At 40.0% G+C, this 23,675-nt stretch overlaps 2 protein-coding genes across 2 annotated transcripts in view; both read right to left on the bottom strand.

The window, feature by feature from the left end:
• Positions 1-8,008: 8,008 nt before the first annotated feature.
• Positions 8,009-12,238, bottom strand: LOC311071060 (uncharacterized protein). The gene is made up of 3 exons (XM_084095269.1): positions 9,254-12,238; positions 8,801-8,900; positions 8,009-8,019 (listed from the first exon to the last, which is right to left on the bottom strand). Exon 1 carries the CDS (start codon positions 11,420-11,422, stop codon positions 10,499-10,501), a length of 924 nt encoding a protein of 307 aa, XP_083951395.1. The 5' UTR covers positions 11,423-12,238; the 3' UTR covers positions 8,009-8,019; positions 8,801-8,900; positions 9,254-10,498.
• A 402-nt stretch (positions 12,239-12,640) lies between these two features.
• The window catches only part of LOC311070299 (uncharacterized protein), a 70,987-nt gene continuing 59,952 nt past the window's right edge, over positions 12,641-23,675 (bottom strand). Inside the window, exons 3-4 of the mRNA XM_084094079.1 lie at positions 21,845-21,941; positions 12,641-15,112 (exon numbers count right to left, since the gene is read on the bottom strand). Of these exons, the coding sequence (XP_083950205.1) occupies positions 12,763-13,731 (969 nt within the window). The 5' untranslated portion in view covers positions 13,732-15,112; positions 21,845-21,941 and the 3' untranslated portion in view covers positions 12,641-12,762. The remainder of the gene's footprint in view (positions 15,113-21,844; positions 21,942-23,675) is intronic.

The following is a 23,675-nucleotide window of genomic DNA, read 5'->3' as shown; positions in this document are numbered from 1 at the left end:
GGGTGGTGTTTCACGCATCTCCTTAAAAGTGACCACATTAACGTATTTGTTGCTTCATTATGTTCTCTTTTTTGACATTTCAATGAGTGGAATACAGAGGAGGTTGTGGTTAGATGGTTAATTGTGTCTCACATCTTGGGAATGCTAGTGGGATTGACCAAGACCATTCCCTCGAAAGAACCATGCTACTGATCAGCACAAAGGCCAAAGGAAATGCTGTCATGATGTCAACAAAAGCTTGTGGTAAATGGTCTTCATCTTCAACAATGCAAGTACTCAACAGCACACTTAGCAGGGGACTTTTCTCTGAGGATGGGGTGCCTCCTCAAAAGAAATTTGGACATAAAAAGAAAAGTATATGACAAAGTATAAGAGAAAACAAATGTACAAATGACTATTGTTTTATGAAGTAATGTTGCCCTGCTGAAAAATCCAACATAAACCAGCATTCCACATTGGTTCAGGGGTGTGTTTATGCTGGTCTAGCTAGTGGACCAGTATGGTCGTGCTGTTCTCAAGCAAACCTGAGCTGGTGTGGCTGGTCCACCAGCAGCCCTGTTTCCCATGCAGGTGACCAGCAACTAGCGTCCCAGCGTAAGCAGTGCATGTCTGTTTCAGAGTCTCTTTTTCCATTATTTTTTTGCCTGGATTGCAGAAGAATAGGACGCAGGGGGAGAAAGTTCAACACTCTTCCTTCAGCAATAAAAATTAAAAAAGGAAACACAAATGTGGTCTATCTATTTTTGCTTATTTGTATGGTTAAATTAGATCATCGAAGGTCAGCAGCTTTCACACAACAGAAGGGAACAGACAGGTAAGTGGATTAATAGATGTTTATTTCAGCAGAGGGTGGAACGATAGCGGGAACCAGGCAACGGTGAGTCTATGACAGCAGGAATTATCAGATGGCGACTTAGCTGGATGATAGTGGAAGTTGTGTCTCTTTGCAGATGGTGGTTGAAGGTGGACGAGCTGGATCTGGACGAAGGAAGACAGAAGCGGTGGCTGGTGAGTATGGCTGGTGAGTAGTTGGTTAGTTGGTTGGTGCATCTTAGGGTAATGACAAGACCAGATAATGATGTGAGGGTGATGCAGGTTGATATAGGGTGTGTTGATGAGGGCGTGCAGGTGCAGTGAATCAGTATTCGGGTGATTGGGAACAAGTGGGCGGATCGTGGTGATATGGTGATGATTGGTATTGTGCTGGTGTGGCTGGCTCTGTGACAGCAGCATAGACTTTGGTTAATAAAGTGAGATTAATACATAAAGTATATTTGTGTTATTTAACATTTAATTATTGCAGCATGTGTAATATTCTGAGTTTGCATTTCACTGTTTTTATTCATTTTGAGGAATACTGAATCTGTTTTTTTGTGCAAGTGAGATGAGTAAATGCATGTTTACATTAGTCTAGAACTGCAATCATACGCATCATGTTAACACAGTGCCCACACAAAAATGCCTCTGCATCCCCATTTCTCTCAACATATTGGACAGAAGGGGTGTCAGTCAATAAATGGGAAAACAAATTAACTTGTGTTACTTATTTGAAAAAGTAACAGACATATTGTTGTAAAAATATTGTTACTTGACTAGTTACTTAAAAAAGTAATCTGATTACATATCTCGCATTACTTGTGATGTGTTACCTCCAACACTGGGCACACGTGATCAAAACAGTCTCTGTGTAAACAACAAAAATGCAAATCTCTGGAGACGATGATGTCATGCACATGCTTATTACGTGTTCAGTCTATAGTGTTTCATCGCCATCTAATGGCCTGGCAGTAGAATACAGGGGGTTTTATTCGTTTTCGCGGATCCGTGTAAATGGGGATCGTTTTGACAATGGTGTCATCTGTACGCGGAAAACTCAAAGGAAAAACTTCTCCGTTTTAAGCATATCGTTGTCGTGTAAATGTACCCTTAGACTCTACCAATAATAAGACCATATCTGTTTGTAGTAATACTGAAGACCTTGATTAGCTTGTTCATGTGTGTTTGATTAGGGTTGGAGCTAAACCCTGAAGGAAATTGGATCTTGGGGGCCAGAACCCCTGTTTTATATAGTATGAATGTGTGTAGTACAAACCCAGATGTACTATACTCGCCATGTTATCGAACTTAGTGCTGCATTTGACACTATTGACCACAACATTATTTTAAATAGACTCGAAAATGATGTTGGCATTAGTGGAATTGCATTAGCATGGTTTAAATCATACTTATCTGACCGTTATCAGTTTGTAGCAGTAAATGAAGAGATGTCTTATCAATCACAAGTTCAGTATGGAGTACCACAAGGCTCAGTACTAGGACTGTTGCTGTTCACTCTGTACATGCTACCCTTGGGAGATATCATTAGGAAGCATGCCATTAGTTTTCATTTTTATGCTGATGATACTCATCTCTATATTTCTTCACGCCCTGACGAAATTTACCAATTCACAAAATTAATGGAATGCATAGCTGATATAAAAAACTGGATGACTAGCAATTTCTTACTACTTAATTCTGAAAAAACAGAGATTCTAATTATTGGACAAAAAACTTCCTCACGCAATAACCTAGAATACTGTCTAACACTTGATGGCTGCTCTGTCAAGTCCTCATCGTCGGTTAGGAACCTGGGTGTGCTCTTTGATACCAATCTTTTATTTGAAAGTCACGTGTCTAGTATCCTATACGACCGAAGCAGGAGCTTGGTTCGCATTGCCGGCAGTAAGTCAGACTTCTTCCCGGTGCATGTTGGACTCCGGCAGGGCTGCCCTTTGTCGCCGGTTCTGTTCATAATTTTTATGGACAGAATTTCTAGGCGCAGCCAGGGGCCGGAGGGTGTCAGGTTTGGGGACAACACAATTTCATCTCTGCTCTTTGCGGATGATGTTGTCGTGTTGGCCCCTTCAGACCAGGAACTTCAGCATGCACTGGGACGGTTTGCAGCCGAGTGTGAAGCGGCTGGGATGAGAATCAGCACCTCCAAATCCGAGGCCATGGTCCTCAGTCGGAAAAGGGTGGCTTGCCCACTTCAGGTTGGTGGAGAGTTCCTGCCTCAAGTGGAGGAGTTTAAGTATCTTGGGGTTTTGTTCACGAGTGAGGGAAGGATGGAATGGGAGATTGACAGACGGATCGGTGCAGCTTCTGCAGTAATGCGGTCGATGTACCGGTCTGTCGTGGTGAAGAAAGATCAATCCGGTCAATCTACGTTCCTACTCTCACCTATGGTCATGAGCTTTGGGTCATGACTGAAAGGACAAGATCCCGGATACAGGCGGCCAAAATGAGCTTTCTCCGCAGGGTGGCTGGGCGATCCCTTAGAGATAGGGTGAGAAGCTCGGTCACTCGGGAGGAGCTCAGAGTAGAGCCGCTGCTCCTCCACATCGAGAGGGGTCAGCTGAGGTGGCTCGGGCATCTGTTCCGGATGCCTCCTGGACGCCTTCCCGGGAAGGTGTTCCGGGCGCGTCCCACTGGGAGGAGACCCCGGGGAAGACCTAGGACACGCTGGAGAGACTATGTCTCCTGGCTGGCCTGGGAATGCCTCGGTGTCCCCCCGGAAGAGCTAGAGGAAGTGTCTAGGGAGAGGGAAGTCTGGGCAGTCTCTAAGCAGAGATTTTTAGACTGCTGCCCCCGCGACTTGGCCCCGGATAAGCGGAAGAAGATGGTATATGGTATGGTGTCTAGTATCTGTAAAACTGAATTTTTTCATCTTAAAAATATATACAAATTACGTCATATGCTCTCAATGAAAAATGCAGAACAATTAGTTAATGCGTTCATGACATCAAGGCTAGATTATTGTAATGTTATTATGGGTGGTTGCCCTGCATGCTTAATAAACAAACATCAGCTGGTCCAAAACGCAGCAGCTCGAGTTCTAACTAGAACCAGGAAGTATGACCATATTAGCCCGGTTCTGTCAACACTGCATTGGCTCCCTATTAAACAATGTATATATTTTAAAATATTGCTGATTACTTACAAAGCACTAAATGGTTTAGCTCCGCAGTACTTGAGCGAGCTCTTAACGCATTATAGTCCTTCATGTCTATTATCAAAATTCCAGCCAGTTGATAATAACTAGAATATCAAAATCGACTGCTGGCGGTAGATCCTTTTCCTATTTAGCACCAAAACTTTGCAACAATCTTCCTAACATTGTCCGGGAAGCAGACACACTCTGTCAGTACAAATCTAGACTAAAAACACATCTCTTTGGCCTAGCATACACATAACACATCATATACTTCTATAATTCAATGTTAGGCTGCATAGATTAGGTCAGCCGGAACCGAGAACACTTCCCATAAATCCTGATGTATTTGTTACATCGTAAGAAGGATGGCATCTACGCTAATATTAGTCTCTCTGTTTATCCGAGGTTTACCGCAGTCCACCGGATCCAGGCCGTATCCAGATCTGATGAAGGCCCCTAAGTTAATAACTAATGATCTTCGCAACGGAAGTGAAACAGTCAATCAGTAACTTTAGCTGGACAATAACTTTATCCTAGAGCTGTTGTAAAGCCTAAACAATCTGTTACGTTAATTTCCAATTATCACTGTAAAGCTGCTTTGAAACAATCCATATTGTTAAATGAATACTATGAATTCGGACATACTACTATTTCACATATTTGTTTCTCGCCTACTACATAGGGAAATAGGCAATTTCGGATCAGCCTCAGTCATTTGTGAGTGAATAATTTGATATATAATAATAAACTGGTTTTGTGAACTGAATCTACAGATTCGCTGAAAATATCCAACTTCAAAATGATTTACACCTGGTCTTTTGACGATCCGATAGCTATCCAATCAAAAAAAAAAAAAAAAAAAAAAAAAAACACATATAGTGACCAGGTGTCAAAAACACCCTTACAGTGAAAAACTTAAATCTCGGTCAGCAAATATTTTTGAGAAATGTATAAGGAGTTCTACAATATAATATTATTAGTCTTATAACTGTCAGATGTAATTATGCTAGTCTTCATGAAATCGTTAACAAAGTTAGCACTTTTTATGATACCAGCAAAACTCAAAATTCAAAATATTAAACCAATCAGTGTTGAGTGTATAATCACTTGTTCAAGAGAAGTAAATATATTGGGGATCACCAATAAATACTAGAAAAGTGAATCACAAACATTGGAATTTTGTCCTTTGTTTAGTTTAACTTTGCCTAGCAACAAAAATTCCTAATGCAGGCCAGAGTAAACGAACAACCTTCTCAAAGTTATCCCCTGCTGGTTTCTCCTTCAGTTCATATGATTTAGCCTAAGTAAGCAAACTAGACTTACTAGTGTTGCTCCAGACAAATGAAGCACCTGTGTGGCTATGGAAGTCTGGTCAATTAAATTCTGTGTATCTGCTTTGAACAACTGTAGTTATCTAGAAAATGCATAAAAATATCACATTGAGTCTATCAACTTTTCACAGTCATCCAGTTCCCTACTGATGTCAGATTGGAGCACGATTAGTTCATATTTTCCTTCACTTTCATGGATTTAGCAATTGTGAGTTGTAATCCATGAAAAGTCTATTATATGTTTTATAGATGTACTACAAGTCACCCCATAAATAGGTCATCTGTCTGCACTGTAATGTGTCATATGCTTTTTTTCTACTTTTATAATGACTTCTTTAATGAGTCCTACTGATCTTTCAGAAAAACACCACAAAGATTTTCCAATAAAGGCCTTTTGCCTCTGAGCATGCATGAGAGAAACAAAAGCTATTTGTCCTTGTGGGAAATGGGGAGCTCTTCCCATTACTCAAAGGATTTATTCATAGTTTTATTGGAAATTAGACTAGTGTTCCTGACTAGTACATTCAGTGTTAGTCCAATTAAACACTTCTGCCATGTTCTTTGCTTCTCAGAAAACACAAAACAAATACTATTTCTGAAATCATTGTTGCATTATTATCTCAATGAAACATGTACAGGCTAGACATAGTTTACAGGGTCCAAACAGTGACCCCAAAAAGTACTGGACACTTGAGACACGCTTGACACGTTAACCATGTCCATAATAAATGTGGTTTACAACACATGTGGTTGCTAAGACAGCATTTGTTTGCAATGATATTGCTTTGATATTTTACTTCTAATGCAATACAATTAGAAATATAGCTGCAAGCAGCAAGCATGGCTGCAACAACTTGAAAAACTGCAACAATAAGTAATTAAAGAAAGGAACACTCCGACTTTTTGGGACTTTAGCTTATTCACAGTATCCCCCAGAGTTAGATAAGTCCATACATACCTTTTTCATTTCTGTGCGTTCTGTAAGTGTTATTTGACGCACCCACCGCTAGCCTAGCTTAGCACAAAGACTGGATGTAAATGGATAAGGTAGCATACTAATCCCAATAAGTGACAAAATAATGCAAACATTTTCCTATTTACATGTTGTGATCTGTATAGTCACAGCGTGTACAAATAACAAGGCTATATGAGACAGAGACCATTTTTAATCGTATAAATACTGGAAACTATATTCTCACTAGGCGTAGGAGCACAGATACTTGGGCGGAGTGGCTACTTGGGCGGAGTGATTAGCGCAGCACACGAGACGCCCTGTGGTGAGGAGCAGAGAGTTCGCTCAGAGTTGGAGTAATAGAGTCAGCAATTACTAGATAGTAAATTTATAGTTTACAATCATGGGTGTTCGCTGTATTGTAAAGAGCTGCGACAATAGCGGTGGGTGCGTCAAATAACACTTACAGAACGCACAGAAATGAAAAAGGTATGTATGGACTTATCTAACTCTGGGGGATACTGTGAATAAGCTAAAGTCCCAAAAAGTCAGAGTGTTCCTTTAAAGAAGTTTTTAGATTATTTTACTCAAAATGGCTGAAAAATCACAAATACAATCACTGTAATATGATTAACCAATAGGTGGCACTGTGAGGTGACAATGACACATAAAAAGTTTGGTGTCGATATGCCAGAGTGTTGCAGAGTTACAGCCTCAGAATCAGCTTGGCATCATGCCAATACATTCGTTGATGCTTTATTCAAGAACATTGTGGTCTATCAAAAAGCTTTTGATAACTTTTTGTCACCATGGTCTGGAGATGATCTGAGCCAATTTTTGGGGAAATTGGACCAGCGGTCTAGGAGGAGTTTGAAAAAGTAGGTTTTCAAAAAAATGCAACATGGCAGACAGCAAGTTTGATCAAATATGGCATAATTGGTATCACTGTTCTCGGTATGACTCAAGGAATCTATAAATATCAGTTTCATTAGAATAGACTAAATTAATCAAAATCTATTCACATTTTTTTTTCATTATAAATTATGACCAGAAGGTGGCGCTGTTCTGACACTTTTTGAGTACATTAAGGGCTTATTCCTGATGACACATACTGAGTTTCGTAATGATAAGCTAATGCGTTAATGAAATTCAGCAATTAGTGACAATATTCAAAATGGCCGACGCCCATAATGGCCAATATGGGAAAATTGGATATCACTTGACTCAGTATGCTGCACTGAATCAAAAGAGACCAGGTTTATGATTTTAAAAAGTTATAAGAAAAAGTTACCATTTTTCATATCTCCTGACCAGTAGGGGGTACTGAGCCAAAACGCTGCATGTAGACTCTGGTCATGCTTTTGATGACATGTACCAAGACTAGCCTCAACTCGCCTTGAGGAGATTTAAAAGTGTTTGGGGGCAGTATTTAAAGCACTTGGATCATCATAAATCAGCTTATGTTTTCATCAAAATCTCAATGGCTATGTTGCACAGTTTTCATCTCCTTAAAGGTGTGGTCAGATTAGGAAAGTTTCAGCGAAATTTCATGGGTGAAAAATGTCCATTGACTATTGTCAATAGCGTAGCAGTGTATAAAGCTAAACTCACTCAGAAGTCTCTTTCAAACCAAGCAGTTTTCTATTAGTCAACGAAGCAAATTCGCCTGACCAACTTGAACCTGATGCGAAATCTGGGGAAATCATTTGCCCTCAGGTGAAATTCTCAATCACGTGGATTCCTATTGAAAGACTGGATTTCATCTGCAAAAAAATTGACAAACAACAGTAAATGTGACTGCACCTCAAGCCAATTTGCATGTTTTAATGAGAAAATTACAATTAGTCAAGGCAAACTGAAACTCTGAAGTTCTCTGAAGGTTATGAAGGCTTTAATTAGTTTGAATACTTGGGCCAAAAATAAAAAATAATCTATTCATTTACAGTGAAATCCGTCAATTGACATTCCCAGAAGTCTTACATTTTATTATTTTATTTTATTTTAAAGGTGCTTTCTGATTTCTGAGAATTGCTGTTGAATGTGGATTGGAACGAACAGCACAACACTGTAGCCAATCAACAGTACTCTTAAGTACTGTACTGTATGTAAATTTTTTGTTCTTCCCTGTCATTCGTTTGCCATCTTCGCTTCATTTTTTCGTGAAGCATCATTTTGCTCTACTTAAGCTATGATAAAGAGACACGCAAAATGCATGGTCATGGATTTTTGGGGCGGAGCAATGAAGGGACCATATAACCATTATGTACATTAGGGTATTATATCACATCCTTTGTTGTTAAATTAATGTTTACTGCATTATTTTAGTGTATGTGTGTTCTATGATGGTGTTTTGTATTTGACACAGTGCACCATCTACATTATATATCAGTATTTATCTTGGCTTGTGGAAAAACTACTTGAAAGGAACTTTGCTAGATACCCTGCTGAAAAATCCAGCATTGCTGGTCACCAGAAGTCAAGTCAAGTCACATTTATTTATATAGCGCTTTTTACAATACAGATTGTTCTGCCACCCCAATGCACCTTGCATATGTTGACAGACAGATAACTCCTCTGCCAATCACCACACTAAAGCAGATACCCAGTTCACTTCGTTTAATGCATGACTGGAAGTAGGGTAAAACTGAAAGGAAAATATGATACAATAAACGTATGAATTTAAGTATACAGACTAAGGAATTTAACACAAATTGCTAGTATACAATGGCACATATGAAATAACAGTGGATAGGACTGCATACATGGATGTGAAATAAACTGACATCTCAAACTGTATACTAGCTCACTTCCAATTATATCAAAATGAGTGATTAACAATAAGTAAACATAGCAGCATAGATAACATGTGTGTGCCTGATAGTTAACGCTTGGTAAATGCACAGTACACATATGTATAAGGATCAGAATGAAATTTTACTCTAAACATAAAATACAATCAAACATAGTTGAATCATTTCTTAACATAAATGTACATACCAACGATAACTCCCGAAAGACAAGAAATGTAACAGATTGCTCAGGATGAAAGCACACTAAAGGACAGTTATCTTCCATGCGGCAGACTGAAGCTGGTCTAACATTGATGATGTCATCAAGTCACTGCTCTTAAAGGAGCCAGCACATATCCAACTTAACATCACATAAAGACAACACACTCCCCGTCTGGTATCACAAGATACCAAACCTACTACAGTATAAATAACAATGGAAGAAATAAATCAGTCTCTGAATTAGCCTGAGGCAATGAGCATCACTATTTCAGCTATAGGTCTGATGAACAATTTTGACCCTTCCTTGTCCACAACCTTGATCTCCACCTTTCACACTCTTTCATCTTTGCTTGGGAACACTTTAGTGATAAGACCCAGTGGCCACCGGTTACGTTTGGACTGATTATCTTTCATGAGAACTATACTGCCCTCTGTGACGTCTTGCCTTTTTGATTGCCACTTCTTTCTTGGTTGTAGTGTGGAGAGATATTGCTTTTGCCACCTGTCCCAAAAGGTAGATGCTAGACTTTGGACCTGTTTCCACTGTTTTCTGTAGAGGTCGGCGCAATCAAAATCACCAGGTGGAATAGGACAAGGACCATACTTGTGAGTGAGCAAGGTTGAAGGAGTAAGTATCCTCGGGGTCCATAGAGACTGGCACCAATGGTCTGGAATTTATTATAGCCGTCACCTCTGCCATGAAAGTTGTGAGAACCTCATGAGTGATTCTGGATGGTCCAAGCTGAAGCATCATTGAGTCCAAGATCTTCCGAGTTATTCCAATCATCCGTTCCCACACTCCACCCATGTGGGAAGCGTGTGGAGGGTTGAAGATCAAAGAACAACCTTGTTCTGCAAGAAACCTCTTCACTTTACCTTCATCCAAGTTGGAGGGGATGTTCAGTTCTCTGCACACTCCTACAAAATTCGTTCCCCGATCCGAGCGTATCTGCTTCACTGGACCACGAATGGCAATGAAGCGTCTCAAGGCATTTATGAAACAAGATGTTTCCATAGTCTCTATTACCTCAATATGGACAGCTCTGATGGTCAAACAGGTGAACAACACTGCCCATCTCTTGTCGTTTACAAGTCCACCTCTAGTACGACGAGCAGAAATGGACCAAGGACCAAATACATCAGTCCCTACGTATGTAAAGGGAGGCTCAGTGTTGACCCTTTCTATGGGTAGATTGGCCATCCTCTGTACTTCACTTCGTCCACGCAACCTTCAACAAATCACACATGCGAAGATAAGGGAACATATGCATCTCTTCGCTCCCACAATCCAAAAGCCTGCCATACGAATGGCGCCTTCAGTGAAATGTCTCCCTTGATGTTGAGATTGCTCGTGATAATGTCTAACTATCAAGGTTGCAATGTGATGTCGTCGTGGAATAATGATGGGATTTCTCTCATCGAATCCAATGTTCGCTTGAGACACACGACCCCCAACTCTCATAACTCCATTCTCATCTATGAGTGGATTCAGAGTAAAGAGAGGACTGTTCTTCGAGATGTTCCTGTTACTCTCAACACATCGAAACTCCTCGGCGAAAGCTTCTTGTTGCACAGTGCGAATGATGGCATTTTTGGCCTGACTCAATTCACTCACACTATATGGGTTAGAACAGTGATGCCATCCTTCACAATTACCTGCATCTTTGTCCGGCTCTCTTTTGTAAGTCCGTACGATATGTATTAGACATGCAATGCCCCGGAGAAGTATCTTCCAGTTGGAGAAACGTTTGAAACGTTCTGAGCCCAGCTGACTGTGCTTCATTATAGAAATGAATGTTGCTACCTCAGGACGGACTTCGACATCTGCCGTAGGATCAACAAGGTCAAACGAGCCTGAAGTGAGGTCTGTCTGGTTCGGGCAGGACAAGAATGGAGGACCGGTAAGCCATGTTGTATCTTTCAGACAGGATGCAGGTATGGATCTTGTGGCATGGTCTGCCGGATTCTGGTCGCTTGGCACATAATGCCATTGCTGTGGGCGTGTGCTGCTTCTTATTCTTAGAACTCGGTTATTCACAAAAACGTGGAATCTGCGTTTCTCATTATAGATGTAACCAAGGACAACTTTGCTGTCTGAAAAGAAGTTAACACTGTCAAACTCAATATCTATCTCAGACATTATAAGATCAGCCATCTGCACGGCCAACACCGCACTACAGAGCTCTAGGCGTGGGATGGTCAGCTCTGGACGGGGGGCTAATTTGGCTTTCCCCAAGACGAAGCTTGTCTTGTAGCTTCCATCAGGACTCAAACTTCTGAGATAAGCTACAGCGGCTATAGCTAAAACAGAGGCATCGGCAAAGATGCAAAGCTCTCTTTGAGAAGCTTCTGAAAGGGAGTCTTTGGTATAATGCCTAGAGACCTGGAGATGTCGAAGCTCTTGAAGGGAGTCCTTCCATTGCTGCCAAGGTCCCAACCTTTCGAGAGGCAGAGGTGCATCCCAGTCGTGTGACTCGTTTGTGAGTTCTCTTATCAGAGCTTTACCCCGGATGACGACTGGAGCTGCAAACCCAAAGGGGTCGTATAAACCATTCACAGTAGAAAGAACTCCACGTCGTGTAAATGGTTTCGTGTCACTTGACAACTGAAACGTGAATGTGTTGATTATGAGATTCTAACTAACTCCAAGGGTACGCTGTACAGGCACTGCAACCTTGCTGAGGTCCATGTCTCTTAGATTACTGGCCCGATCATCTAAAGGAAACGTGTCCATGACCTCCTTGCTGTTAGAAGCAATTTTATGCAGCTTCAAATTGGAACATGCCAAGGCTGTTTGGGTCCTCTTGAGGAGATCAATAGCAGCTGCCCCAGACGGTAATGACTTTAAGCCACAGAAATAGTTATGCGTATTTGTGATTAAGTGACCTAGTTGCTTAGTTCCAGAACGAATCTGCCATTTTGAACAAATCAGTTGAATGAATGCTATGACTCGTACATTAAGACGGTGATTTGGCGCCACCTATTGGCGGTTTTAACTTCATAATTAAAAATATATAACTTATATAAAGGGGATGCCAGTTTGAAGAATGCTATTTGGTGGCATAGGAACCATTACACTTGAATTGTTTAATACCTTTTAATGGTCTTCTGCAATGTTTGAGGCATATTTATTTTTTCATGCTTTACTGTTGGCCTAATTTCAGTTACATTTACATTTTAGGCTATGTAGTTTGAAATTTTATTTATTTTTTAGATTTTTATTGTAGTAACCACTGGAAATGCATATTTAAAAAAAAATGTTGCAAATAAAACCATAGTCCACAACTTCTGTAGTTTTAACTTATTTTAATATATAAATTCAGTGAAATAATCAAACGTTTGTATGACTTGCCAGTGACTTGTGACCCAAGCTACGACTTGACTTGACTTGCTTGACATAAAGCAGTGACTTGACTTTTCACAAAATTGACTTGGACTTGCTTGAGACTCGAAGGTTAAGACTTGAGACTTACTTGTGACTTGCACATGTGTGACTTACTCCCACCTCTGCTCCACATGCACGGCCCTGATGCGTTTTGCTTGTTCTCTAGACTCTGCTCCTAACCACTTGACCAAGAGGTCCATCTCCTCCTTAGCTGTGAGATTGAGATCCTTAGTAGCAGTGAAGAACGATGCTTTCCATGCCCTGTAATTCTCAGCGCAGTCGTCGAACTGTAAAAGACCTGTAGAAACAATTTCTAGTCTCGCCATGAATCTGATGAGGTTAGATACATCTTGATTCTCACCACTGTTTGCCCTAGGAGTGCTGTTGCCAAGTGGAACATGAAGATGTGGAGTTGGAGCACATGGTTTGACCTGCAGATAGCTGTGAATATTTATGGCTGTTTCTGCTGGTTGCATGTTGGAGTGCTGGTAAGCATGCGTTGGTAAGTGGCTGAGGTCGTCAGGTGGTCTTACACAAGTGAAGTAAGGATTCTGTCTGTTACTGATGGAGGGAGAAAGCTTTACTCTCTGTGATGGCTTTGATTCATATCCAGCTGGGTAGGGGGCTTGTCTGAGAGCATCCTCTGATTGTTCACCTGGGATATGCGTTTCAGGGTCAACAATATTATTTGAGAATTCGTAATGTTTAAAGTCTTTGCCTCTATCAAGAGCTCCAATCTCATATAGCGGCAGTTGTGACATACTCTCTTGGAACAGTTCGGCCGGTGGAGGTGGGGGCGGCCACAAATCTTCTTCAACGACAGAGGGATGAAGCTGTGCGTTAGCTTGCAGTTTTGCTTGATCTTGTACATACTCTTTAGTTCTTTTAATGCTGGCATGAGAATCAGATCTGTGTTGACTGCCAGATTTAGAACTTGATGCTTTGTCGCTACTTAAAGCTGTTGATAGAGCTTCGGCTTTGGCCACTGCGGCTTCCCGTTCAACATCCAACACTGCTAATTGTGCTTCTAAACATGCCCTCTCTGCATCCAAACGTGCCCTTTGCATATTTATCTGCATTTCTTTCTCTGCATATTTAACTTTAGCTTTGGCTTCTTCAGCTTCAGCAAGGGCTATAGCAACAGCAGGGCTAACACTCGAGGCCTTTGAGTGTTTAGAGGATGTTGACAGTTCACTTCGTTTAATGGATGACTGGAAGTAGGGTAAAACTGAAAGGAAAATATGATACAATAAACGTATGAATTTAAGTATACAGACTAAGGAATTTAACACAAATTGCTAGTATACAATGGCACATATGAAATAACAGTGAATAGGACTGCATACATGGATGTGAAATAAACTGACATCTCAAACTGTATACTAGCTCACTTCCAATTATATCAAAATGAGTGATTAACAATAAGTAAACATAGCAGCATAGATAACATGTGTGTGCCTGATAGTTAACGCATGGTAAATGCACAGTACACATATGTATAAGGATCAGAATGAAATTTTACTCTAAACATAAAATACAATCAAACATAGTTGAATCATTTCTTAACATAAATGTACATACCAACGATAACTCCCGAAAGACAAGAAATGTAACAGATTGCTCAGGATGAAAGCACACTAAAGGACAGTTATCTTCCATGCGGCAGACTGAAGCTGGTCTAACATTGATGATGTCATCAAGTCACTGCTCTTAAAGGAGCCAGCACATATCCAACTTATCATCACATAAAGACAACACACAGATTGTTTCAAAGCAGCTTTACAGAGATAACAGGAAAATAATGCAGAAGAAAATAGCGTCACAGTCCAGCTTAAGTTCAGTGATGTTTCATTTTTGTTTTAAAAAAGTTATTAATTTAGTTCATATATATATATATATATGAACTAAATTAATATAGCCGCTCTGGAGTAAACCGTGATGTCATCGTCCAGCTCAATTCAGTTCTTGTATAATAGTGTCACTGCAGGCAGATCAATATTTGTTGAATATTAAATTAAATGTTAAATTTAATGTCCCCAACTAAGCAAGCCAAGCCAATGGCAACAAAGGTGGAAAAAGGTGACAGTGGCAAGGAACCAAAACTCCATCAGGTGGCAGAATGGAGGAAAAAACCTTGGGAGAACCCAGGCTCAGTCGGGGCCAGTTCTCCTCTGGCCAACGAACGAACAGTGTATGATTATGATTCAGGCAGCATTACAGGTCAGAAGTCAGACTGGTTTGGAACAATCAGAATATTATCCAGTTCCATCTGGTTGAAGATCGGAGTCACGCCGGTATGGAGACGAGTTTGTTTAGGATCAGTGCCGATGGCTGTCATGTCGATGAGGCCTTCACAGGGGAGAGTCTAGTTGACACAATCTCTGCTGACACTTCAGGAATGCGTTGTGGTCGTGTCAAGGCGCAGGTCCTCCATCTGGTCTGGATATAGCCTGGATCCTGCTGACTACATCATGCGTTCTGGTCGTGTCTAGGCACAGGTCCACCATCTGAACTGGATATGGCCTGGATCCAGCTGATTACAGTAAACCTCGGAATAAGCAAAAAGACTATCATTAGCATAGATGCCATTCTTCTTATGATGTAAAGGGTATATCAGGTGTTATAGGAAGTGTTCCCGGTTCCGGCTGACCTATTTTATGCAGCCTAATAATCATTTAACTGATTTGAATAATAGGAATGTATAATTTTCTATGTGTATGCCAGGTTAAAGAGATGTGTTTTCAGTCTAGATTTAAACTGACAGAGTGTGTCTGCTTCCCGGACAATGTTAGGAAGACTGTTCCAGAGTTTAGGTGCTAAATAGGAAAAGGATCTTCCGCCAGCAGTCGATTTTGATATTCTAGGTATTATCAACTGGTCAGAGTTTTGAGATTTCAATAGACGTAAAGGACTATAATGCGTTAAACGCTCGCTCAAGTACTGCGGAGCTAAACCATTTAGTACTTTGTAAGTAATCAGCAATATTTTAAAATGTATACTAGGGCTGAACGATTAATCACACTTTCCATGTAATCGCAGATGGCTTATCGCGATTTTAAAATCGCAAAGGCTGCGATTATTTTTTATGCGCAGTTTGTCATTGATGTACGGCTCTGTAAACACTGCTCTATCTGAAAGCACTGTGAGTTTGAGTCACTTATAACGTGCATTTGAAAAAACAACACGCGTCAAACATCTTTCCAAAACATGAGAAGCATTTATGAACCTCGTCCAACAACAGACAACATTTAATAACATGCATTTACTCCAAACTCACTTTATAACGACAGCTGAGCTCCTCCTTCTGTGAGATGATGTGCCTTCTTACACAGAATAAGGCAGTCGTGTATTTATAAGTCATGTTTAATCAAAGCGTTTCAATCTTCTGTTTATTCAGCGATTTCCTGGAATGATGCGCATTATTGTACTTCTGCGGCGGGGCATATTTATCGTGTCTGCATGAGAGCGCCCTCTGGCGTTCAAATGGGGCAGTATTTACTACCAATCAGCCGCACTCCACTGACAAGCTGTGCATAAAATAATCGCAAATCGCGTGCGGTTTTGTTGCGATTAATCGTTCAGCCCTAATGTATACGATGTTTAATAGGGAGCCAATGCAGTGTTGATAGAACCTGGCTAATATGGATCATTAGAAACTCTGTTTTTTTCAGAATTAAGTAATAGGAAATCACTAGTCCTCCAAATTTTTATATCAGCTATGCATTCCTTTAATTTCTTGAATTGGCAAGTTTCGTCGGGGCGCGAAGAGATATAGAGCTGAGTATCATCGGCATAACTGTGAAAACTAATCCCATGCTTCCTAATGATATCTCCCAAGGGTTGCATGTACAGAGTGAACAGCAACGGTCCAAGTACTGAGCCTTGTGGTACTCCATACTGAACTTGTGATCGATAAGACATCTCTTCATTTACTGCTATAAACTGATAACGGTCAGATAAGTATGATTAAACCATGCTAATGCAATTCCACTAATGCCAACATAATTTTCTAGTCTATTTAAAAGAATGTTGTGGTCAATGGTATCAAATGCAGCACTAAGATCAAGTAACACTAATAGAGAGATATAACCACGATCGGATGATAAGAGCAAATCATTTGTGACTCTAATGAGAGCAGTCTCAGTACTATGGTACGGTCTAAATCCTGACTGGAAATCCTCGCAGATACCATTTCTTTCTAAAAAGGAACATAGTTGTGAGGATACTGCTTTTTCTAGTATCTTTGACAAAAAAGGTAGATTTGAGATTGGCCTGTAATTGACTAATTCTCAAGGATCAAGTTGCGTTTTTTAATAAGAGGTTTAATAATAGCCAGCTTAAACGTTTTCGGTACATATCCTAGTGACCAAGATGAATTAATGATATTAAGAAGAGGATCTATGATCCTGAAGCATCTCTTTCAGTAGCTTCGTTGGTATAGGGTCAAAACATACCAGAATAAGGTTTGTTTTGCATGCTGATACCAGCATGGGATCCTGGTTGCTGGTTTGCTTGTCCCCAGCATGAGAAGGAAGCAGAAGTGCTGGTGGACTAGATAAACCAGCTCAGTTTTGCCTGAGAACAGCAGGACCACCAGCTAGACCAGGAATATACCAGCTCCAGCCAGCATAACCCAGCTTGGACCAACATGTAATTCTTGACAGTTTTGGCTCGTTTCCACCGAGCGGTACGGTACGGTACAGTACAATTTGGGGCGGTAAACCCGGCTTGCGTTTCCACCGCCAACAGTACCATACTTGATAGGCGTGGTGTGGCCTATGCCGAAAAGAAACGATCAACGTCATTTTCGCGCGAAGAAGAAAGCGACATAGTAAACAACAATGGATGACCGCCTGGAATAGATAACCTGGATAAAATTTTCATAAATCTTTATAAATAAACCACAGATTTGAGCTTTAAACAACTACATTCTCGCCTGAAAAACTCTTAAAACTACATTTCGTGACACAATAACAGTAGTATTATATTTCAACTGTATATAAAAATGGCGCTCCTTATGTTGTGACTTGTAGCACGCGTAAGTGACGATTCTCTGTCAACCAATCAACGTTCTGCAATGAGTCTAGCCCCACCCTTTAGGGACTGAAAAAGTGGTACGGTACGGCATTTTGGTACCATTCACAACTTTTGACAGTGGAAACAAATAATTGCTGTACTGTACCGTACCGTACCACTCGGTGGAAACAAGCCAATAATGGTGGATTTTTCAGCTGGCTGGCTTGATGGATGGATGGATGAAAGAATGGATGGAAGGATGGATACTGTGCCAAAGTAAATTAACATAATAGAGAACAATATAACGCTAATGTGAAATCGGGCTAGGTAATCTTATTACTTGTTAGATAAGCGGCAGTAGAAAATTGATGTAAACAAGTCTCAACTGGTCAGGCGGAGTTTGTGTCCTGATGTCTTGTGGCACTGTTGTGGTGAACATTTGCATTTCAAGTCTTTCCCTCCATAAACAAACTCCCCCTTCCCTTCTGTACACTTGAAGTCCATCCCTCAATCCAGAGAGAGTGTGTGTGCGCTGGGATTTGGTTTGGGGGTCGGTCTGACCCGATTTTCTGGATGAACACTTTCCTTTTGAACATTGCCAAAGTGAGGATAAGGGTTAGTTTTTGATTTAACATCGTAGTATAGGTTAGATTAAGGTTAAGAATGGGATAAGGATCTTAATGGTTTAGCAGAAAATTGTCAATTTCCATGTCGAAGTTGAATATATATAGGACTATTACATGTTACAGTTACATGTTGAAGTTGAATATTTGAGGTTCAAACATATAACTCAAATTATGAGCAATAAAAGTGATGTTTGCCTTAGGAAGCAATGCTAATAAATGTCTGAATGTCACGTTATTTTCAATAAATACATTTCCACCCACCTTCTCTTTTAAATGAATAATTGTCATCTCTTACTCAAGAGGAAAGATATTGCACTCATATGGAAGATCAGAGAAGATCCAAACTTATGAGTAATTAAATACGATTTATTACCCGTAGTCACGTCTGACACATAATTCAATGTGTTATTCATCATATCACTGTTGCAAAACAAGTGTCAGTATTTGTTTTTCACACACGGAATTTAACACACTTTTCACATACAGGATCATGGAGGACCTCCATTACACGAATTGACACATTGACCTCCAAACAAGTATGGGACTGTGAGGCCAAGATGAAAGGCCCCTATTATGGCACTGAACTCATTTAACTCGCGTTGTGTATGATGTGCAGGGGGCCGCACGACCCAATATGGGGGAGAGGGTCACATGGAGTTGGGGCCTCCAACAGCTCAGGGGACTTCTGCGTGAGAGAGGACATGCATAAGACACTGCCAGCCTCCAAGTTGTGAGTAAAAGGGACCTTTTGGGTTAATCCTCATTAAAAATGGAAGCGGCTTTCATCTTAGCTAGCCAAAATGACCCACTGTGAACTTTTGTCCACTTCCTTTCAGATGCAGTTCTAGCGTATACCAGGGCAATTAGACCAACGTTACAATGGTGCTTCGTTTTAGAGGCGGGAACAAGCTGTCTCATTGGTCTGCCAAACCATCAAAATCTGACTCATGCATTTCAATAGGATGTTTAAAGACCAAAAAAACAAAAAAATCCAATGCATCCTAGGACAGATGCCAAAAAAATACCAGGCTTTCAGTCAGCAAACAGGAATTAAATAAGAAACTGGTCTCCTGGGAAAAAAAAGAAAGCTTTTTAATGACTGAATGAGTATTAATACAATAAGCTGTCGGCTACAGCAATAGGACTCGAGATGCTCAACGCCATATAAGAGTGACCACAATAACAACAAGGGAAAATCTAGTTTAACATGCATCAAGTTCTTAGAAATGTATTCATGTTGGTTTCTCACACCGATTTCAAGGTATGTTTATATTTAATGATTCTAAAAACTGTCATGCGGTGTAATGGTTACCAGGCAGCTTATGAGCAAAATGGCGCTGGTGTTTGTGTCTAGACGTCACAAACACCAAAAGTATATTTTTAATATACTAGTTCTACCTCATTAACCTATGGCCGTCAAGCCCTGCTTGAAATTGGAAACTTAGTCTCTTTTTCGACTGATGCCGTATGGAGTGGATCCCATACCTGCCCACCGCCGTTCTTCTCAAACATTCCTGACTTTCTGTGTTGACGGCCTTTCAACGTTCCTCTGAGGAGGTGCAACAAGAGACGAGGGAAGCAGGCAGGTGTTGCCTTCAGGGTAAAGCCCGGTCTGGATTTCTCTTCACCGGTGTTTGAGTCTGTTTCTGGCCACCATGTGGCAAGGCGCTCGTTGGAACTGCCTCATCAGTGGATTCGACCGATTGTCCCCGGCTTTCTGGACGAGCCTGTGCATCCCGTTTCTCCCCAGATTCGCGGTGGAGGAGTGAACCATGGAGTTCTCTATTTGTTAATCAAGCTTGCCATTTGCCTAGCAAGCCTTTGCTGATCAGGATGGCATTAATTAATGTTCGTTCTCTGGTCAATAAGACTTTCATTCTGCATGATTTCTTCACTGCAGAGATCTTGGATATCATATTTATTACTGAAACCTAGGTTAAAGAGGGAGACTCTAGTCCCTTTTCTGAACTTGTCCCTCATGATTGCACTTTTTACAATGTCTGTAGTACATTACAAGTACATTACACGCATCATCCCAGCTGATGTTTATTCTAGCTTCGAGGTACAGTCCAGTTTTATGTTTTACTGTCTATCGCCCCCCTCAAATTAACAACATCTTCCTAGATGAATTTGCTGATCTATTAAGAGGACTAGTTGGGTGATTTTAATATTCATTTGTGTTGCCCCACTAAACCTCTGGTAAAAAATTTTTAAAAAATCTTATTGATTCATTTGATTTTGTACAGTGGGTGCAAGGGCCTACACATGGCCATGGTCATACGCTGGATTTGGTTCTTTCACATGGATTTCAAATTTTCGGAAATTGAAACCAATCACATAATTTTTTTAGACCATAAATCTAAACTATTTTCTCTTCTCCTCCCTGGCCGAGCTGCTACTACACCTTCCATGGTCTGCTGGAATTGCTTTTTCTCCACTCAATAATGTGAGATTTGCTGCCCTTTACTCTATGGCTGACAGGCCATTAGCACCTCCTCTTTTTCCTGATGCAAAAAAAATTCTTAGTTGTTTTAATCAGAAATGTTTGACTCTTCTGAATCTCATTGCTCCATTAAGCGTATAAAATCTGACCTTGGCTCAACGATTCAACTCGGTTGCTCAGAAAGGCTTGCAGCAGAACGGAGCGTAAATGGTGTATGGACAAGCTACAGGTCTCATATAAAATGTTGAACGAATCTTAACATGTTTATCAGAAAACTGTTAAGACTGCTAAGTCTAAATATATATCTGAGATCATTGGTGACAATCAACATAGACCTATGTATGATCCTTTTCTCTGTCATTGACTCTGTGATCAACCCCTCTGTTAATACCTTTCCTGAACCTTCTGTCTCTCTGTGTGAACAATTCTGTAAATTTTTTACTAAGAAATTGTTATTTTAAGATCAAAGTTTCCCTTGGTAGACTCTGCTAATAACTCAGCTTAAGCAGTTTGGCTATATGGTGTGATTTTGAGCCCATTTCATTTCAAACCTGTAAAGACATTGTTGAACATCTGAGACCAACTTATTCAAGATACTGTTCCATCTTGATTCCTAAAATAAATGTTTGACACATTTAAGCATGATCTTATAAATATCTTAAATAAGAGTATTAGTGCAGAAATAGTTCCTGGCTGTCTAAAAAAATGCTACAGTAACTCCAGTGTTAAAGAGGCCCAATCTTGGTTCTGCTGATTTTACAAATTTTAGGTCTTTATCTAACCTTCCATTTCTTTCTAAAATTTTTGAAAAAATTGTACTGACCCAGTTGCAATCTCATCTGAAGTCGAATCCAAGAAATCTCACCACAGCACTGAATCCGCTCTTTTAAAAGTCTTAAATTACATTTTATTGGAAACTGACAAAGGGGAATGCCATTGCTTTGGTGCTTCTAGATTTAAGCTCTGCTTTTGACATGGTTGACCACAATATTCTTATGTTCTTATTGTGAGCTACAATGATTCCGGTTTAGTTGTATAGCAAAGTTCTTTGGCGTAGGCCCCTTCCTTAGTCTAAATCCTGGGGGATGCATATTCAGCTGATCCTACCTGAAGACGAAGGCAGGGGTGGAGCCTACCCCGATGGATGGACAGGGGCCAACCTGGTGGTGGCGGGGAGGATGAAGGGGAACGTCAGCATCATCAACTGTGAACGTGAAACAGAGAATTCAGTGCTTATATACTCCAGGCGTCAAGCAATGATTGGCCAGACCTATTTGTATGAATGAATGACGTGGCATTAGAATCTTCCAGGTAGAACTTGCGCTAAAAGCTTTAATTTCCAGGCTGGAGAGTTGTGTTGGACTGCGGATCACAGTTTTAAAATGGTTTTGTTCTATTTTAACAAACGGAAGGTTCAATGTTTCTATTGGTCTATATATTTCTTCCTCATGTCCTCTTGCATGCGGTGTACCCCAGGGATTAATTCTTGGTCCGATTCTATTTTCAGTATGTTGCCTATGGGTGCTATTTTTAAGAAATATGTGTCTTTAGTGTATTTTTAAGTGTAAATATAGTGTAATTTCATCTTTATGCTGATGACACTCAGTTACATCTTCCTTTGCAACATAGAAACAAAGAATCTTTAGGACCACTGTTAGCCTGTTTAAACAAACCACAAATATCATTAAAACAAACCTTTTGGTGCTAAATGAAAACAATACTGAAGTTAATTTATTTGGTTTAAAGTGCCCTTAATCTCGGCTATCTTTCTTGATATATTACACCTTGTGCAAAAACGCTAGGTGTTCTTTTTGAATGCAACCTGAAATTTGAGAAGCAAATTAGTGCTGTGGTCAAATCGTGTTTTTTCCATCTATGACTTTTAGAGAAAATCAAGTCATCTTTCAGCTAGACATTTTGAGGAAATCATTCATTTACTTATCTTATCTCGCCTAGACTATTGCAACTCTCTATACTATAGAGTAAGTCAGTCCTGTCTAATGCGTCTCCAGATGGTTCAAAATTGTGACAAAATCAGACAAATGTTTTTCAGATATTAAACATTATAGCATTTTGGTTAATTTTGTTGTTTGAGAAAAACAATAATAAAATTGCAAAACAAGTATTAAAAATCGAATTAAATATTAGATTATGCCAAACTACTTAAGAAATTCTTTTCAAGACTTCAGTTCCTTTAATGAGGCCTTTTTTCTTCATATCAGGAAAGTTGTATCACCCTTGACATTTTTCACCATTTATATCAGCCAAAAAAATAAGTAAAATAAATAAAATATATAAAAAAATGTTAATGCTTAGTTTAAAAATTAAAGACATTTTAAAAAGATGTATTCATTTACTTATTTTGCATTTCATTTGGCCTCCATGCAAAGATATAAACTAATAAAATATAAAAAATATTTTTATTAAAAACAATTAAAAAAAGAAATAATGTTGTAATCAGCTTTCTCCTTATTTGCTAATGTATTCTGAGTGGTTCTTCCAGTCTGAGTGGTTGCTAGTGTTTTGAGTGGTTGCTAGGGTGTTGCTAACCAATTGTTTTCCGCCCTAAATCAGAAAAGCCTACCCTCCAGTCTCTATGATACCCTCTGGTCTCTAGATATAGCGTTTTATTGTCCGACGGGCAAAAATTGCAGGTCTGATCGCTTTGAAAATAGCACCCCTCTCCTCAACAAGCTGCACGATTTGAGTCGTAGCTTCATGAATGAACAAAATCTGGAACCAATATCCATGAAATTTAAGCTCAGAGTCAGTGTCCTGTTATGCCTCTCTAGCAATGTGCAACAGATTGATGCAACCGCTACAATATAAACACTTGTGACTTACCCTATTATCTAACTTTGAGGCTTAAACCTTCCTTGAAGGAGGTCTGAAACCATTCATAGCTTTTGAAAAACACAGATGCTTCCAAAACACGGTT

This window comes from Abramis brama (assembly GCF_963993115.1).
Source record: "Abramis brama genome assembly, chromosome: 20".
NCBI lineage: Eukaryota > Metazoa > Chordata > Actinopteri > Cypriniformes > Leuciscidae > Abramis > Abramis brama.
This window is presented reverse-complemented; position numbering and strand designations above follow the sequence as displayed.

Excerpts from the sequence above, each read along its gene's own strand:
- LOC311071060 (XM_084095269.1), bottom strand. The coding sequence starts at position 11,422 with ATGGCTGATCTTATAATGTCTGAGATAGATATTGAGTTTGACAGTGTT.